This window comes from Limanda limanda, chromosome 8 (genome assembly GCF_963576545.1).
Source record: "Limanda limanda chromosome 8, fLimLim1.1, whole genome shotgun sequence".
Classification (NCBI taxonomy): Eukaryota; Metazoa; Chordata; class Actinopteri; order Pleuronectiformes; family Pleuronectidae; genus Limanda; species Limanda limanda.
The window spans coordinates 26,006,964-26,027,200 of record NC_083643.1 but is presented as its reverse complement, the minus strand read 5'-3'; the positions used below and the strand labels follow the sequence as shown (position 1 = coordinate 26,027,200).

General features: G+C 39.9%; 1 protein-coding gene across 1 annotated transcript; it reads right to left on the bottom strand.

The window, feature by feature from the left end:
• Nucleotides 1–1,716: 1,716 nt before the first annotated feature.
• On the bottom strand, nt 1,717–20,236 carry LOC133009749 (4-galactosyl-N-acetylglucosaminide 3-alpha-L-fucosyltransferase 9-like). Its single transcript, XM_061077283.1, has 3 exons — nt 20,126–20,236; nt 19,909–19,998; nt 1,717–2,814 (listed from the first exon to the last, which is right to left on the bottom strand). The coding sequence occupies exons 1-3, from the start codon at nt 20,234–20,236 to the stop codon at nt 1,717–1,719; spliced, it is 1,299 nt and encodes a 432-aa protein (XP_060933266.1).
• Nucleotide 20,237: the final 1 nt, after the last annotated feature.

The following is a 20,237-nucleotide window of genomic DNA, read 5'->3' as shown; positions in this document are numbered from 1 at the left end:
ACAGTGAAGCTATATGTAAACATTTGCACCTGAGAATGACCTCCTGCTGAGAAAGGCACAGTTTACCTGCACCTCAAATTATACGATAGGGAGGGACTTCTCTAATAAACACAGTAACAACTAACCTAGATGTAAATGTGTTTAGACTCTTCATGTAAAAAAAATAACAACTTGCCGTTACTAACAGGCCTGAAACACAAAGGATTGCTCTCCCACATCAAATAATTGCATCTGAAGTTCAAATGAAAGCATCATGAACGATGATGTCATGATAAGAATGGAGAAATGGTTTTCAGCTGTGGAAGGAAAGATCTGATATCAATGAGAGTGTCCCATGGTGCACAACTATAAATCCTATCGTCCTATCAACCCAACTAATCTGGATGTAAATGTTTCAAGACTCGGATGTAAAAACAAATGGAAAAATCCATTATCTATACGCTTATCATTTGAGGGTGAGAGTACAGGAGCTGGAGTGTCTCAATTTAACTAAACCAAAGTAGAAAAAGGGTTTTATGCCTCCGTGCTGGCGACTGTCAGTGGCCGGAGACATTATGTTTTCTGTTTGTGATTTTTTTTTTACTTTTATTTTTAAAAAAACATGACAAATTTCATGACAATACAACAATACATAGGCACAATACAACAAACACTGACTCTTTACCGAAAAGGAGTGTTTAGCCTTAAGTCATCTCCGGCCAGACAACACATTGCATCCTTTTAGCACCATTTTAAAATAAAATCATGCTTAGGTTTTTGACTAAGGAGATAAAAAGGGAGGGGCTTCCTCCCCTGTCCTTCCCTCCACTCTACTCTTTCTGCTGCTGTATATCGACATTTTGGCTTGTCCTACAATCAGGTTGAGCCGCTGCAACTTTGAGGCATTAGCTTTTTTTTTGGCAGACTCCTAAAATGAAGGTAGACTGACACCATGTTTCGCCAAACTGTTTAAAAACAAACGGCATTGCAGTAAAACGACTACAGAGTCTTGTATACTCATAAAAACAGTGAAAAACAGTCTCCACATCCCTACAAAATGGAAACTCATTAGAAACCGAAGGAGTAATAACAGTTTTTGTTTTCGATAGGTCTGATAAAACTCTCCAAACTGGTTTCACTCCACTGTCCACATCCAGTTTCAGTCTCAACACAGTGTCAGCTCGCCTGTTTAGATGGTTTAGTGTTTTTACATATTGTGTATAGATAGTTTTTCCTTTAGCTGTTCCATATAATAAGGGTTCTGAGGCCCCTTGCAGATTTAGAACGAATCCCAGTTCTGGAAATGGATCAGACGCCTCGGGCGTTTCCTCTCCTCTACTATACTTATGCAGCATCTTGACCTCCTCCTCTGTAAGTCTCTCAGCTCACCTGCTCAAGATACTCCTGCTCTGCAGAATGGACTTCAGTCGGGACCAGCTACATCCACCACTTTCCTCAGTGGGGTAGTTCCAGGGGTGTACAGCAGGCCGCTGAGATATCCTGAATATTCCCTCTGGCTTGTGTGGCAAGGGGCAGGAGAGGATAAGAAATGTCTCTGAATGGCAGATGATGACGTGGTTTAGGATTTTAGTTTCAGCGTAACGGTCTGAAGCATCTTTGTCGTCATCTCAACTGGTTCCGCTGGATCCTCGGAACAAATCATAAACAGGCAGCAAGTGAAGACATATTAAACCAGTGTCTGATGGACGAATGAAGCTGGAGTTGTTTTTGTAGTTTTCATAAAAAGTACCACCCATAAAGATCATTGATAACATGGTATTCTTTGTCTTTTGAGATGTGGTCGCAGGCGAGGCAGACAGGTTGAATGAATTCCTTGGATAGTGTCAAAGGATGAGGAGTGACTTTGTAGTACTTTCTCCATTCAAAGTAACTCATGTACGCTTCATGATCCTTGTCCAGGTGCTTCAGAAACTTTGCCAGTCCTTCAGCATCACGGAAATCATTTACGTGAATGAAGGAACCATTGGGAAGGAACTGCTCATAGTTTTCTCTTGGTGGACCCAGAACTACAGGAACCACCCCCGCCAAGAGGGGCCCATTGACCTGCTCTACAAAGTAGTCTTTGTTGCACGAGTTCTCAAATGAGAGATAAAACTTACAAGTCGCAAGGGTTGGGTAATACTTTTCAAATTCTAAAAAGTGCTCTGTAACATCACTACCAAAGACATTGATCCTAATGTGTCGGGACAGCTCTCTGAAATATTTCTCTCTCCAAGCTATTCCAGTAGCTAGGTTTTTGTTACTGATAATCCAACAAACACATTTGTCTTTCTTGGGCAGAACAAATTCCTCCCGTGTGTCTGTTTCCTTGATCGTCACCTCATTCCTCACTGTGATGTCAGCATCTCGTCTGTAGCTCAGTGTTAAGTTAAACAGGTTTTCCAAACCTGGGATCTTTGCCGTATCCACGGGAGATTCCACATTGAACCAAATCCACTTCTGAAAATATGGACGTGGATCCTGAGGCAAGTTCTTCAAATCCCAGGAGATGTCTTTATGGAACAAAATGACTCCCTCTGCTTGGCTGTACAATGACCTGTTATTAGTCAGTATGCAGCTATCAATGTTGAAGTAGGTTTTGCATATTTTAAAATCAAACACTACACCAAAAGGCCAGGTCCACAGCAGGACGATGGGCTTTTCAGATGGCTCTGGGGCTTCAGAAGTTTTTTTCTCAGCCAATGTGTACGTAGGTGGACACGAAGAAGCTGAATGCGAAAAATATAGAAAGAAGACAATAGTAAAGCAGATAAGGCCAAGAACAGCTACCTTTGCCAGGCCCAAAGCTTGAAAGCTAGTGAAATATGCTTTCATCTGTGGAGACAACAAAAGACATTGATATTATCATCCATATCATGATCATTTAATCATACTAGGAACAGACTTCTACCCATATAAACAAAGAACAAATGCCCTGTGTTGCCCTGGTATAACCTACAATAACTCAGCTACTCTAATTTTATTTGTCGTCGTTAATTTGACATGTTAACAGCACAAGAAGCATCTGATATAGCCATCACAAGGTTTTCATTAGCTAATTTACAAAAAATGCAAGCCATTTTTATAATCATGCAACATTTTCAAATAAGCATTTACTCTGATGTTTTAGGAAACAAAAATATGTGGCAAATAAAAAAAATAAGATACATCTTTAAACAGAAAGGCACATGTCCACATTCCCCAGGCATAGATTTATCATTGGATGTGATGACTAGTTATAACTGACCTCATTGTTGGGGATTTTTTGAGCATCCTTACACATTACTGTATATGCCACCTTATATTATGTAAATAATGTATATTGTGTGTTATATCTGTAGAGGAGAATAGTGCCTGACTAATTCCACACATACTCCCTTCTCTCTCTAAGCAGTACCCAAGGTACTTCAACTGCCTATACTGCTACTGCAACTGCTACTACTTCTACTTCTATTTTCTATTCTCCTCTCTGTTTTGAAACAGTCTAACAACACCCTAGATGTATATTGATATCCTTGCTGATGTACCCAGAGTTTATGAGTAACTTAATTTACCATCTTGTCCGATATTTAAATTAATCTCATCAATACCTGATATTCAGACGTGTTAACCGATTTGTAGAAAGTGATCACAAATGAAATCCTATAAAACTCCACATCACAGAACATCAACCAGGCAGGCTATGGCATGTTGTTTTATATTATGGCAGATCCAGTCTTACAATAAATACAATAATGATCATGCTAGGGCTAACAGACTCGGTTGTTTATTTCTGTCCACATCTTCTTCATGGATCATCGCAACAATCATTTAGCATCTAAAGATCTTATACAGAACCACACAATTGAATCACCATCATCTCAGAATAATAATTTTAAAAAGACTGCCGTTCTCACCTTTGTTTAGAGTACCAGGACAGGTGTCCTCTCACTTGAACACTGAACTACAGATGGGACCCACCTCCTTTCCCAACAAGGCAAACCAGTTGTACTTGTTTTGTTCACTGTTTTGCAAGTTTCAGATATGTGCTCACATGTGTGACGGTCTCTGTTTCGCTCTGCTGCTTTCTTTATTCACTTCACTTGAGTCAGGCTTAATAGAAACAGTTGAACTTCATTCTCTGTAACATATAAGGGACAAACAGTCACCCACAGGGAAGGAATCTGCTTCTCTGGTATCACGTGATCGTATAGTGTTAGACTTATTTATACTAAACAACATACCTGTAACATATAAGGGACAAACAGCCACAGTCATCTGCAAAAGAAAGTTGCATATAACTAATCCCTCAGAAGCTCCCGCTGTGGGCCTTCAAAATAAGACACATACATCAAAATAAAAGAAATACATCAAAAACTGTGACTGCAGTTACACGTTGTATTTAACATACAACACATTTACACCGTTACACATGCTTGAAATCCCATATAATGGATGTATTATGATACACAAAACCAAAACCTTAGAACCAAAAAATGAGAGTTTCAGCCTGAACAATAGAATACATACAAAGAACACATCAGCGTGACAATATTTTGTTTCTGTCACAGTGCAGTCTAGTGATGACAGTATTGATTGTACTGAAATGACCGCCCTAGGTAACATTAGGTCAAAAGTCTTAAGTGGTAAAGCAGTGCTGGGATATTGCAATGTACATTTACGTTGTTATTCCACCTAAGTATGATTTCATGCATCTCTAGTCCTACTTTACTACCACTATTCTCGTATCTGGTCAGAACAGTGATGGTAATAGAGGACCATTCTACATCAACATGTTTTCAGCAACCTCCAAAATGTTCTTGTTCAACAGGCTCCAGGGTAGGGGTGAATCAGGGACATTGGGTAATGTGGGACACCTAAGCTTTAGTTTGTTTAATTCCCATTCTAAAAAGATGTTGCCGTAGGTTAGCACGGATATCATGTGACTGAAATCACTTGACTTCATGGGGGTAATGTCACAGAAAGGGGTTGGGCAATGTCAATCAGAAACCCACAATAGGAATTGCATGACCAGGTCAATGACATGGGATTCCGACAAGATCAATGTTAAGGATATAAATCGGTCATGAAAAAAACAATGTTCCTAGTTGTTACTAGAGTCACTCGTTCATTTCAACGGGGGGGGGGGGGGGGCTGCGCAACGGGACTGTTCCATAGGCTCAGTCAAGGAAGCAGAAATGATTCGTTCACTTCCCTACTGGGTCTTCGGGTACGAGTCTTTGGATCATTTATCACGTGACCTGCATTGGCTCAAGGCCGGCGCATGCTTCTGCGTTTTCACGGGAACGGAGACGCAAGAGCCCTTCCGGGCCCCTCACGGCCCTTCCTACGTCCTTACGTGCGTTGGCCAATTTTTCTAACTAGACGGCAAAGCCCCGCAAGCGTCACCCGGCCGCGAGGGCTGTGATTGGTCTGCTGACTACATCATTTCCGGAGTCGCATTTCCGGTTCATGCCCGGAAACCACGGAAGATTTAGAAGAACGAATATGGACCAGATAGAAGAGCACTTGGCAGAAGAGATCCGACACTATGTCCACTAGTATAACCCGTCACTAACCGGCGGATTTTTCCGCCAGAAAAAGGCTCTGCGGAGCCGCCGTGGCGATGTAAATAAATCGCTCTTCTTCGTGCGACACACGACAAGGAAAGACATTAGAAACCAAGAAATAAACACAGTTATTAGTCACAGCTTTACACAATTCAATATAAAGTCTTATACTTTTTGGCTTCACACCAGCATACTCCAAACAGCTGATCTGATTGAAAACTCTTCAAAGCTCAAGCTATTTTCCAAACATGCAGTGCAACATCAAGACCTTTAATGACACATGTTCATGTGGTTCTATATTCAGCTCAACCCAGACACCTTAAACAAGTCATTGAGTTTAAAAGGCTGCTAACACTGATTATACAGTTGCAACAATATTCAAAAAATATTGAAAAAATGACACACCAGCAGTGCTTTGGAACAAAACACCTTACACTGTAGAACAGAGTATTTAGTGGAACTTCCTGTATAACTTAATACAGGAGCCCCATGCTGAGTATCCAGTATAACCCACAGTCTGGTTTGTGTGTGTCTGCTGTGGGAAATGAAACGACAGTTCCGCTGATGTATCACCTCTGTGTTTCCTTTAATTAATGCTCCTCCTGTGCAGTAAAGTGAGTGTAATAATTCCACACAGGCCGCTGTGATCTGCATAATTTGCTGCCCTACCTCTGACTTAAAGCCAGACCATAAATCCAGCTGTGGCCCAAGCTTTAGCGACGCCCGCTGAATAATGTGGCAATTAGAGAGGGCGGGGTCAGGAGGAGAAGGAAGGGGAGAAATGCACCTTAAATCCAATCGTCCCTTCCAAAATCTGTGTGTTACGTTACTCCAGATTTCTAGAGTAAAATGAGGGTCATAAATATTGTGTCGTATTGTACGCCCGCCTCACTGGTGACATTTGTTGGGAATGTACGTAACCTTGAAAAAAAACCTTCAGATACTAAGGCTCAGAAGAAAGTTATTTTGAGATTACAAATTAATTTACATAATATCAAATGCTCTTTCCACAGATTTGATGGGCTCTTTTCTGACCCATACCACATCCTTCCACCAGATTCTGTGGTAATCCATGCATAATCTTGCTAACTAACAAACAAACAACAAACGGAAACATAACCTCCTTGGCGAAGGTAACTATCAGGAAGTATTCGGAAACAAGTTTCGGAGTTTACACATATGTGCCACCGCACTTCTAAAACCTAACTTAAGCTCTTGAGACCTTATCTTCTGATCAAAAATATCCCCAGGGATCATCTGTATGGTTTTGTATTTATAAAAGCTTCATTAAGAGGTACATTTTGTGTGATACATCGTGAGGTGACATCAGTTTAAACATCAAATGTATTTACGTTAGAGAAACAGTGTCTCTAGAGGCTTCAGGAATTATGACAGGAGCAATAGATGTGTAATTCAAGGTCGGCATAAGGAGCAGGTTGGGATGGATTGTTGTAATCATGCCCATGATCTGTCCAATAACCTAACCTTGACAATACACTGTCCTGAACCCAAACCACAATTTCTCCCTGCAACTAACCAAGTTGTTTCTGTGGCTAAACACGCACAAAGCTTTACGAAAACATTTTCATATAAAAACAAGTTTTATTTATTTACAGGGATTTTAACAGCTTTATCTGCTGCTGCTATAAATTGGGGTTAAAGGTAAATGTAAAACTGGGCCACAGGTAACAAATTCATGGGCCTTTTCTTTCCATAAACTGAACAAAAATAACTTGAATGTGATTTGAATTTCTCAGAACAGTGATCAAAAAAACAGTTTCTGCAAAACCTGTGGAGGATGAGGTAGTACTTTAGGGAACTGGCTTCCAGATTGTCAGAGAATTTACTGAAAAACTCACATGTTGGTTTAGCAAATGGTTTGCGGCCAAAATATTTCTGCTTAGCCGTTCAGACCAGTTGTCCTGGAACAGGTTTGCTCACAGCATCTAGACTAAACCTGAAGAAGCAGATCTGGCCTTTTATTCTTCAAATATCTGGAAAAACTCGTAGAGCAGGCCTGACCCAAACATAGCTTAAGACTTTGTCTTTAACTGCATTTTAATGAATTCAATTCATCAATATCATGCACTACACGGTGGCTGTATTGTATTTTGTTCATTTTTGTCTTCTACTTTGTGTTGCCAATTTGTTTATTCTATTGTAATGTCTATTTTTATTCCATGTGTTTGTCTTTGTATCTACTTAATGCATTTTATGATAAAATAATTTAAAGCACTATGTATTACCTACTCTTTTGAAAGGTGCTGTGCAAATACACTTGCCTTGAGGGAAATAATACTTTTTAATTGAATCAAACCCTAAAGATTCATACCTAATTTCTGTATGAATTTTTGTCAGACTTCTGCCAACAATCAAAGCGTGAGAGATAAATAAGAACGAGAAAGAGCTTAAGTTCAGTTCACTCAGATATTCTATACTTTGCCTTTGAGAAACTCTGTGGCTCTGCATAACAATGACAAGACACAGAATGTAAATTTCGGATTGAATTTTGAGGAAATGTGCTCAGTGCTGACCTGAGGCCAGTCTCATTCACTGCATCCCCTCTTTTTATAGCAAAATTAAATTCATCTCTCTCTCTCTGAGCCAGTCGAAGAGCTTGTGCTCACACAGACACTGTTTAAGACCCGGTGTTGTTTTACAGCTGTAATATTTGGTCGTTGAATTCTCTGCTTGTTTTTAAGACGCTTTGTTATAAAAAAAATCTATCACTCATCTTTTCTTCAGGGAAAAGTGGAAATTAATCGTTTTACGCACCATTAAATACTCAGCAAACACGAAACTGTGTAGAAAAGTCAGAAGAATAAAAAGTTTCATTTTAAAGGCTGTTATATTAGTTATAAAGCCATCCATACACACAGGGAATGATTGAATGAATGTGTATTAGGTGTGTAAGTGAACAAACAGAGAGAAGTAAAGAGAGAGAAAAAAAATCACAAATGTGGGGCAACATCCACGTTGAGCTCTGTCAGTTTAGAGTCTCTGCATAGTCTTTTTGTTTGAAATCATATTTCAACTGCACCATGAATTCTAACACCATTTCCAGAAAAATTTGCAAAATAATTAGGGCTGGGCAAGTTAACTAGTTAATTACGAGTGAATAACTCAAGTGATGAGTTAACTCGATTAATTATTTTATCTGGCATTAACTCAGGTTTGATTATTTATTGTTTTATTGTGAAAGTCAGGCTTTTATTTTGTGAAAGTCTGTTGCTGACTGCTGCGGAACCGGAAAAAAGAAAATAATTGGCGGATAAACAACCATGGATAAGGCTACAGAGCTTTTACATGGCCATTTTCATTTTAAAGTTCTTTCAGACGGCGGAGTCGACAGAACCAAAGTTATTTGTAGCCACTGCCGAGGTGAATTTTCTTATCACCGGAGCACTTCCAGTCTAAAATATCACCTAAATGCAAAACACACAGTTGATATCAGCAAATCACTCAACGAAACAGCGAGCGGAGCGAGGCTTTGGCAGACTACGTTAGACGCAGGGAGGAGTATACATTTTTCATAACGAAGAGGATAACATTAATGCCCTGGCAGTGGCATTGAGCTTTAACTTTGTATTTGCTTTGATAACATTGTTAAGTTGAGATTTACACTGAATATTTTATTTAACTGCTACTGTATTAAATGCTGATGTTAAAAGTGTTTGCACAACAAATGTTATGGCACTTTCGTTCATATGGCAGAACATTGAAAATAAAATTGCGCTATACACTACTTTTTAATTCATTATTGGATTTTGCGTATACAAATGCGATTAATCGTGATTAATCAGGGAAATCATGCGATTAATCCGATTAAAACTTTTAATCGTTGCCCAGCCCTAAAAATAATATGCCACTGCTGTTATGTGAATATTAGGAGTTGGTGCATTGAGATAAACAGCTGGTGAAGAAGAAGAGGGCACATTTTCCAATCACACATGTCTAGTAACCTTCCACTAAACTACACAGTTTAAACACTGCTGTTATATCTGTTACTAAGTTTCACAATTTGACCCTGGAACACACAAGGGAGCTTGCTGGGGGTGACTGTGCAGAGCAGGTAACCTTGGGATCCTGGGGGAAGACGATGAGACTCGGTAAGTGAAGAGCAAGCATACAAAAATCAGAAAAAAGTTTTCTGAACAGGACTGGTAAAGTTCAGCTGAATACCAAAAAGGAAGGTGAGGTTAATGCAAGGAGGTGGTGATCAGACTGGAGGCTAAAATAACCTGGAAGTATTTCAATGGCCGCCATAATAAGAGCAGCTTGAATTCTCTGAATAATTAGGAAAGGAGCTTCTTTGCTTTCATAACTTATCTCCTTTATCAGGAAACACTGGACAATTTTTTGTGAAAGGAAAGGAGGAAATGCTTTCCCACAATTCATTGCAGCAGCCACTTTTAGAGTTACAACCGCGTAGCTGCACCTAGACCCAGCCATGCCAATCTAAAAATCAAAGCAGTTTTATCTCGTCACACTGTCTAGAACTGATGTGAATCCTCACATTTGTCTGAGCTCCTGTCTGTCACATTTGACCAGTGAACAACAAGCTGATTGCACTTATAGTTCACAAGATCATCATCAGAACTTAATATAAATATAAAAGTAATTTCATTCACCCAGTAGTGGAATGGAAACAATCATTTTTTCTCCAAGTATATTCCTCCCATTTTTACTGTTTTACGCGGTGGGCCCCTGTCCCGTGGCTCTGACCCTCCAACCGCTCTCAATGACCCTGAACAGTTTGTCTCCTACAATAGAGTTAAGGTGTTTTCCATAACTACACAGTTCAACACAACAACAAGACTAATTTCTTTAGTTTTTACAAAGACGAAAAGTAAATCTGTCCCAGCCTGTCTGTGCTCAGCTACTCTCTCTGCGTTAGCTTTGCCTGATGTCAAATTAGTGAACCATTTCCATAAGAACTTTATCACTTACCTAAATAACGATTAAGCAAGCTAAAGCAAATAATAGACCTATTTAGATTATAGAAATAATACTAAATTATGATCTAAAAAGGACCAAATGTTTTTATATGAAAGACTTCATTTTTCATGTAACCAAGCATTCTGTAAGAAATATAAACATCTTCAAATTTCGTAATATAAAGCAAACGGCTTAAAAATCAGCTGAAAATTCACTTAGTAAATATTTTGATCATGACCTCAGCATCTGGGGTCCCAAATTATACATTATATGTATATTTGGTTGTTTCGTGTCTGTATGGACTATAAAATGCACTTTGCATTTTTAAGTTTGGTTGCTTGTACTTTTACTTTTGAAGTAAAAGTACAAGAACCAAATACTTTCAATACTTTAGTACATTTAATATGAACTACTTTAAGACTTTTACTCAAGTCATTTTTCTACGTATGACTTTTACTTTTACCAGAGTCACTTTCAGGTAAGATATCTGTACTTCTACTCAAGTATGGCTTTCATATACACCACTGGTTTTTAAAAGTCTTATCATTGTGTGTTTGTCAGTGTCAGAAGGAGAGCAGAGAGCAGGAGAGACCAAAGCCTGGATGGACTGAATAAATCAATCATTTTATTATAAAAACAGATTTTTCTTGTTTAAAAAAGTTCAAAATCACCATGTTGTGGTCCTTGTTAGTCTTGTGGCAGTGCCCACAATGTTTCTGTTACATGTCTGCTGTGGAGCATTCCTTGAATAAAGTAGATCTATACTCAACTAAATGCCGGGACTCTGTGCTTTGAAGCTGTGCGTCTTCTGGTCCTGCTATAACAATAAAACCTAGTTAAGACAAATGGATTCAATCCAGAGATACAGATTTTACTTTGAAATTAAGAGGTGTTGCAATTATTTATGTTTGTGACATATTCAACAGATACAGACATTGAATCTGTGCTAAAAGATCAAAGACGTTGCCTCATTATGAATGTAGGACAAAACATTAGAAATAAACATGTGACTGAGCTGCAGTTTACAGGCGTAAGTTTCATGTTTCTTTGTGGGTGAAATCAGCAGAGGTTGAAATAGTTGATCTGCAGTTGATCATTTCCTCTGAGAGTCACTTTTCACTCTGCTGTGATTCACTAACCCAGATGGTAATAAAATGTCATGCTCTGCCATCATGTTTAATCACTGATACTTAAGCTTTATTGCTGCTGTGTGTAATCAGACTGTTGCTGTCAGAGAGTCATATTTCACTATACCACTCACCAGTATACTCACATTGTTGTGAAGAAATGCTGCTTAAAGGAATAAATGAAAATACACTCATTATCTTCTTACCACTATGCTGATGGAGGGGTGGGTGAAGTGTTTGAGTCCACACAACTCTTTTGGAGTCTCAGGGGTAAACTTTATTGTTTATTAATCCTTCTTCAGACTTACACAAGACCAGAGCTAACATAACAGAAATAAACACAACATGCCTCCATACTGGTGTCATCCAAGCACTATCGGCATAGTGGTGAGTAGACAATGAGTGGATTTTTATTTTTCAGTGAACTATCCCTTTAAATACAGGATATCAACTGAAAACCAAGCTAAAAGTGTTGGTCTGTTGCTTGGTCCAGAAGCTCATGTTTCCAGACTGATTTAATTATCTTATGATCTTTCCTTAAGCACCTAAAATTTAAATTGCTTGATAGGTGTATCCATCTGTCACTAACTGACCTGCCCGACACGTAACAGTGCAGCAGCCATATGTCCTGATTCCGTGACAGGCAAACAGGCAACGCAAGTAAAGAAAGATTAAAGTTAAAAAGGCTATAGGACCAAATAGCGGTCATGTGTTTTGGGGGCATAGCTTTGATGAGAGGGCAGAAAAGAGTGGGTGAATTCATATTGTCAACGTGACAATAACAAGACGCAACATCGAACAATCTGATACTCTACATGAGAAGAGGCGCTAGATGCTGCTGTGCTCAGAATGGCAAGATATACGCCGGAGGCTGATGAATAACAGGATGTAGATGTCTGCTTTAATAGTTTTAAATGAGACACATGCACTGTAGACCACAGAAGACCCTTGTGAGTGTGAGTCTTTTTGTTTTCCTGTGGACTGGTAAAACGAGGTCTCTCATTAGTCTTGGGTGCGATCCCACATTCCACATATTCTCTGCTCATCACCGAATAAACAGCATTTGTCAGAGTAAATCTGCCTCTGCTGCTGAGTTCATTTGGCTCCGGGGGAAGCAAAATAAAAGCCAGACACCAAATAAACAAACAGATACGGTGTCAAATAAGATTCTCCTGCAGAGGAATCAGCAGAAACACTCCTCGATTTAAAACCAGCTGTGTCGTTGCTGTTGATTGTGTGCAGATTTTCTGTGGTGAATTTGCATTTGTCTCATGCTGAGTAAAGAGTTTCCTCTGCTTCTTTCATGCCGGCTGAAAATCATTGTTTACTATCAGTCTGGAGGAGTTTTGATGGTGAAGCACACATCGAGCTGATTTCCATGAAATAAACACAAAAAACCCCAGAGGGTTTCTAATGTGGCTTCCACTTGATTATTCATCAGAAACAGTCAACGCACTTGTCTGCATGCACGTCTGCAGCATGTTTGGAAAGAAAAAAAAATAGGTGGAGAACTCATTATCAGTTTGTCCTCAGCAACAACAAGGAAACACTTAATGGTGTTGACTTTATGGAGGTTCCACTTAGTTCACCATTCACACACAGTTTGAATCAAATTTACATCTTGCGTCAGTGACATTGGTTAAGCTGCGGTGGTTTTGCTGTCACTTTTCATTAGAAATGTATAATATAATATAATAGAAAACATCTTTGGTTGTTCATTCACTGCTGTAGTATTGCACTGATGAACCGTGCACAAGAAATCCGACAATAAGAAAACTCCAAAACTGAAATTCTATACAGAACTTATTAATAGTCGATAAAACAGTTTCCTTTTACATCGACTGGGTGTTGATGGTGAAGCTAAATTAAACACTTTCTCCTCCCACACTTTGTTTGATGTCTAAGATGTCTCTTTTTCCATGCAATAAATTTGCATGTTATTTACATGTAAAAAGAAAAGTCAAAATATTGCTCAACGAAATTCTGTCGCTGATGTGAAAGCTGGCATTAGCTAGATATTTTCGAAATTAACACATCAAACAAATTAGAATGTGTGCTGTTTGTGATAGCTGCACATTCACGGTTCTGCAAACTGTCAACTGACATCCTGAAATACTCCTTGAAGTAGCAGCAGTACCAGGCAGTGACAGTTCTCCTCTCTGCATCAATATTGGGTGTACCCCTAGTTTTCAAGTGAAAGATGTAACAGATCCTCATGACTTGATGTTGAGTCCATCTTTCTTTTCCAAATCTGTCATTTATACTCATAATTTCCTTGCTAAATCGTGTCACTCTCAAGGTTATAAACCTAGCAGATTTAACATAATTTGTCAATTTTTGTGTATCAAGGGTCTCATCCATGTTCATCAAATAAGGAAATGGTTAGTCTGTGTTCTGAAGTTCTATCAAAAACAACAGAAAAAAAACACAACATGCCTCCATTCTGCTCGTGTAGTGTCCGCAAGCCGTGATATTCATATTCACCTTGAAACAAGGACATTTATACCACGTTTTAGCCTAAAAGGATGCTGATATCTCCGACGAGATGCATTCAAAGACTGTCGGGCGTAATAACGTCTGCTAGCTTAGCCACTTCTGGTGGACACTTGTGTAAATGACGCCGTTTCAAGTCGAATATGAATGTCAGGGCTTGCGGAAACTTGGATGATACCACACAAGCAGTAAGGAGGCATGTTATGTTTTTTCTGTTGTTTTTTTACGTCTGAAGAATAGCTCAACATTGACTTGTATTGTAATTTGCTGGAACAAAGTTTACCCCTGACACCCTTAAGTGTATTGTGGACTCAAACACTTCATCCACCCCTCCCTCGACATAGTGGTGAGTAGATGATGAGTGAATTTTCATTCCTCGGTGAACTATCCTTTTAAGAAAGATGAAGTGATATCTAGATTCAACTTCCTCCAAGTGGGCTGTGAGTTTGAGAGAGTTTGTGGTCACAGTTATTTGTCAGGTGATGATTTGAGGCCTAGACGGTCTTGATCTCCTCTTGACTGTCCATCCCGTCAGACGGACAGTTTTCATTTCCTTTGCTGCTATAGACACCAAATGAGTCCTGACAGTGTTTGTGTTGATCTCTTTCTCCAGACTTGTCTATGCGATACCGCCGGTCGTTGAGTGAAGGCTCAGTGGAAATCTAATCGATTGCAGAAAACATCAGCAATAATCACCACCGGTGCATGCCCAGAGACCGCGACCTGATGGAGAGGGGTCAAGATCTGAGCCGAAGGGCGGCTGTGATGGAGTCTGTGTGTCACATGCAGAGCTGCTGAGAGCTTTGATAAGAGCTTGAGCGTAACCTGGAGCCTCTGAGGCTGATCAATCAATCAGCTGGATTCTTTCATTCAGACAGAAGAGCAGGGAACTGCAGAGCTGTTGTCATCATCACCACACGTCTCCATCAACAGACAACCAGCCATCATTCAACATGGAGGACACATATTTGTGCTGGAACATCTGCGGAAAAGACAGTGTAATCAACAACTGTCTCCAGACAGATCATCACCTTAATGTACAGAACATCCCATTATGGGCTTAACAGGTATGAAATCAGTTTCATCATATATTACAAGCACTAACAATCTAATAAAGAATGAAAATGTTGGACTTTACCTCAAATCCATTCAGTAAAAGTGTTTGATATTCAGTATGTAGGTAGTCAGATAGTTCCTGAACACAGGCATATCAGTCTCTCTATGAACTTACTGAGCAAAGTGTTTTTACAGTACCTTAAAATATCCTGAAATGATCTATTTTCTACAGTGAAAATCCTGAAATGATCTATTCCACACTGAAAATGTTGGACTTTACTTTGAAAAATCCCCAAATCCATACAGTAAAAATGTTTGATATTCAATATGTAGGTAGTCATAGAGTTCCTGAACACAGGCAAATCAGTCTCTCTCTGAACTTATTGAGCAAAGTGTTTTTTAGGTACCTTGAAATATCCTGAAATGATCTATCTTCTACAGTGACAATCCTGAAATGATCTATTTCACAGTGAAAATGTTGGACTTTACTATGAAAAATGTAAATATCACATCATCACCACAGCACCTGCAGATACAAAGCAACAGCTGAATAGCACCAAGGATTTTATTAATTCAGAGCCTTTTCCACCCCGTGGATTTAATCGGGTTTTCAAAAATATATAAAAAAAAACAAAGAGGTAATATTCAATGTCTGAATGATGATGAGAATTTAAATAAATGAAAGATCAAAGCAAAAGTATCTGTCATATGGATTTCGATTATAACCAGCATTACCACAGTCCAAGCAAACAATCCATCTACAATGGCCATTGCACCGGTAAAGCAAATAATAGATTACTATACTTAAATATAATTTCTGAAATATCTAGGACTGCAAAGCAGCACTGGGTTGGCCCGAGCACATGCATTTTGAAGCGTTGCATGCATTTTGCCTGAAAAAAATAAATAATTACTGAGGAAGTATTGACACATAGAGCTGTTCAGGCTTGGACTCTGATCATGAGACAGAAGTTTGGTAGTGATAGGACAATAAACAGTAGAGTTACGACAACATCGTCTCCTTTGGCCAAGAATGAACCTTCCCCGTACCTTAATGTTTACATGGTTTGAGGAAATGTCCCAATTCTGAGAACGTCACCTTTGCAAGACATAAAGATTCCTCTGATATTTGACCACTGACACTGCAGGAGTGGAGTTGTTTGTTTTCAGGCTCAGCATCAAAGGATTCATCGTCCATGTATGTCCACATTACAGAACATCGTGTATTATTGGCATGTAATCAAACTTTGACGCCACGCCCCGGTCACACCGTGTCGAAAAATCGATATTTTCATAACTTTGTATCTCCATCTTGTTGTGATGACACTCATCTCAATTTGAAGTTGATCTGATGTAAGCCCTGGTACAAGTACCTCAAAGTAAAAATGTGGAATATGGCCAAAATGGCCACTAAATGCAAAATAGCAGGCTTCATTTTGCGTTTTTCCCATTGCACCTCAAGACGTCTTTGTTTGTCTGGTCATGATACACCTGTGTATCGATTTTTGTGAAGATCGGTCAATGTGAACACGTTCCGGGGGTCTCGGGGGGCACCATTGAGCCATTTTGCGACGCCCATTGAAAATTCCTCCAGAATACGTAAATTTTCACCACTTTCTAATTTTCTGCAAATTTTGGTAAGAATTTGAGCATGTTAAATCCCTCAAAAAGCCAATTCATTTTTCTGAATAATAATAATAATCCTAACAATTTCAATAGGGCCTCACCTGTCAGTGCCTGTCAGTGGTCGGGCCCTGATAAGAAAATGGAAAGGTTTTATTTTTCAAATTCATTATCATTATTAATACAACTATTATTATATATTTTTCTATTACAACCAAGGATTTCTAGCACATATGAATATCTATTTGAACATGTAAAATTGGCTTAACAAAATAATAGAAATGCTTCTCTTCATGATGCTGTACACTTCATTAACACAGTTAAATTATCTAATACTATTAAAGCAAAATGCCTAGAAATGTTCCACACTAGTGGTTACGGAGGTGCAATACTTGGGACACTTCTAGACACTTATAGTAGCAAAATGCCTAGAAATGTCCCGACCAATCAGAATGAGCCGGACACTTGTAGGCACTTCACATTGAGGCAAAATGCCTTGAATTGTCCTACACTTGTGGTTAGGGATGTCCAATACTTGGGACACTTGTAGGCACTTTACATTAAAGCAAAAATACCTAGAAATGTCCCACACTCGTGGTTACGGACGTGCAATACTTGGGACACTTGTAGGAACTCATCATTACAGCAAAATGCCTAGAAATATCTCACACTTGTGGTTAGGGATGTACAATACGTGGGACACTTGTAGGCACTTAACATTATAGCAAAAAAGCCTTGAAATGTCCCGACCAATCAGAATGAGCTGGACACTTCTAGGAACTTATCATTGAGGCAAAATGCCTAGAATGTGTCCCACTCTTGGTGTTAGGGAAGTACAATACTTGGGACACTTGTAGGGACTTATCATTATGGCAAAATGCCTAGAAATGTCCCGACCAATCAAAATGAGCCGGACACGTCTAGTCACTTATCATTGAGGGAAAATGCCTAGAAATGTCCCACTCTTGGTGTTAGGGAAGTACAATAAGTGGGACACTTGTAGGCACTTTACATTAAAGCAAAAGATTGGATGCCATTATAGTCCACAGTCATTCTCCACTGCCGCCAATTAGGATCCATTATCAGCTGCCACCTCGGTCGTGGTCCAACACCATTATCAGATGCCAACGATAAAGGATCCGCCATTATTATTACGATCAGCCAGGACGATACAGAATACACCAAAACTGGATCCACCATTACGATCTCTGATACGCAATCCACAGACCGAAATCCATGATGTGCTGGATCTGCGGGCGATAAGGCAAAGGGACTCCGGGGAAGGGATCAAGTAAGAAACATGTATTGATGAGATTTGAATAACTTTGATGTGATAATGATTTGAGAAGAGGAAAGGGAACCTGGAAAGAGAAGCTCTGTGTGTCATAAATTCCCTTTGCACCTTAGCGTCGCCAGTTGTGTTTGCCATGTAATCAATGATACAGGCCGAGCTTGAGGGTACACTGAGGCTCAAGGTAAATCTGACTGGCTACTGGTTTGTATGACAGTACTATGAAAGCCATGTGGCCCACTCAGTAGAACAGACATCAAGACCTCTATGCCTTTTTAAACTAAACGCTTCCCAATTTTAGAACATAGCACAATTTACGTTCTGCCGTACTAAATAATGCATAACACCAGGTGATGTAATCGACCTTCTAGACCTATAGCAGCATAACTAAGAGCAGGTCTAAGACGATAAATATTTAATATATATATTTATACATAGAGAAATAAAGGGATTTCTAAATTTTATTTAACCAAATGGAACATATAAGATTTTATTTGTATCATTATGTGTGTACAATACCATTTCAGTTTCTATAGAAACTCTGAATAATATATTTCTTTATGGTAAACAACACATAATTAGAGCAGAAAGTAAAGAACACAACATATTGGATCACAATATCGTGTGAGTTCAGGGAAAACATAAAAATAGTAATTGGCCGGTGGATGACTGAAATAATTCATGCTCTCAGTGCTACCTCCAACAACTGGAAGATCTACATTTTCCTCCAACAACAGCAGCACACTGTTTGCAGCAACATTCCTATAGAATAGGAAGAGACAAAACATGAACAGGTTTAAATTCAGACATGTTCAGATTACATCTGAGGCTGGCTGGATTCACACAAGTTACTAACAGTGACGTAAAGCTGCTGGTTTCTTGGATTTATTCGAAGCACTTGACTTCACAAGGATATTGTTTCATTTCTTAGTGCCAATAGAGACTTATTTTTTCACGTTCATGTTACCATTACTGCAGGTTACGAGCCAATAAAAACTTGTTTCAGTTGTGTTGTGTTTTTCCATTTAGTGGATGTTTAAACTTGTATTTGGAAAAAAGCCTTGCTACAAATGATTACCCACGTAATGTTAAGATATAACTAATTATTTCAAATAACTAATAATTTTTTCATGATTCATACAAACTGGGTAAGTGGCTTGACTATACTCCCATACAACTTTCTTTTATTAATCAGATTTATTAATACATCTTATAAACGTTTTATAAAGGGTGTCTTATTACAGAGTGGCATACAACCTGAATTATAAACTGCATACACAAAGACCAGGGTTCCCCTCGCAGTGCCCCTCACATTTCAACCTTAAAGTTGTCGCTCCTGTTGCACCGTGCGGGTCCCGGTGTATCTCCCTGGATTTGCCCCAAGACACACGGAACCAGTGACGTCAGAGAGAGAGAGAGAGAGAGAGAGAGAGAGAGAGAGAGAGAGAGAGAGAGAGAGAGAGAGAGAGAGAGAGAGAGAGAGAGAGAGATGCTGTGGAAGCAGCAGGTCGCAGAGGATCCTCAGACCTTTAGTGGCAGCAGCTGCATCTCCTCCTCCTCCTCTTCTTCCTCCTCCTCCTCCTCCTCCTCCACTCCATCACCACCGGGCAGCGGGTCCGCCAGACGACCTGCCCAGTGTGTCGGGGGGAAACGTGCAACATGCCCGCTGAACACTTCCAGTCGGCCCCGGCGTCGCTTCTTCAAACTCTGTTGGGATTTACGCGGACAAGCGGACGGAGACTCTCGGTGGATCCGAGGCGCAGGGAGCTGTAAGTTGGGCGGTAAAGTGGGAAACTTCCCGTCTGGAGCAGGTTTGATGATTTGATGGACGTGCTGCGGTGGAGAGGCTCACCTCGGGCATCATCACCCGCTGCTGCTGCTGCTCCCGGTCGCCGCTGCGCACCGTGACGCGCCGGGTTGCGCGGCGAGGACCCGCCGGCTGCTTCACCCGGAGAGTCCGGGGACAGAAACAAAAACCCCTCAGTGCTTCTTAAATCTCCTCAACTCTGGATTTATCAATTCAGGCTCGTGCGTGGTTTCGTATCCCGGAGATGCCACCTGTGTCTCGCCTCCGTCCTCCTGTGGATGGGATCGAGTTGGATGTGGCGCCGTGAGGAGGCACCAGCTCCCGGATAATCCCAGCTCGGACTTTGTGGCTGCCGGTAAGGCTCTCGGCTCATC

Bases quoted from the DNA above. Each gene is read 5' to 3' on its own strand.
- LOC133009749 (XM_061077283.1), bottom strand. From the start codon at position 20,236: ATGAGCCGAGAGCCTTACCGGCAGCCACAAAGTCCGAGCTGGGATTAT. The intron at 19,999-20,125 runs GCGAGACACAGG...CTCCGGGTGAAG, and splicing joins CCATCCACAGGAGGACGGAG to CAGCCGGCGGGTCCTCGCCG. The intron at 2,815-19,908 runs GTGAGCCTCTCC...TTGTCTCCACAG, and splicing joins AGCGGGTGATGATGCCCGAG to ATGAAAGCATATTTCACTAG.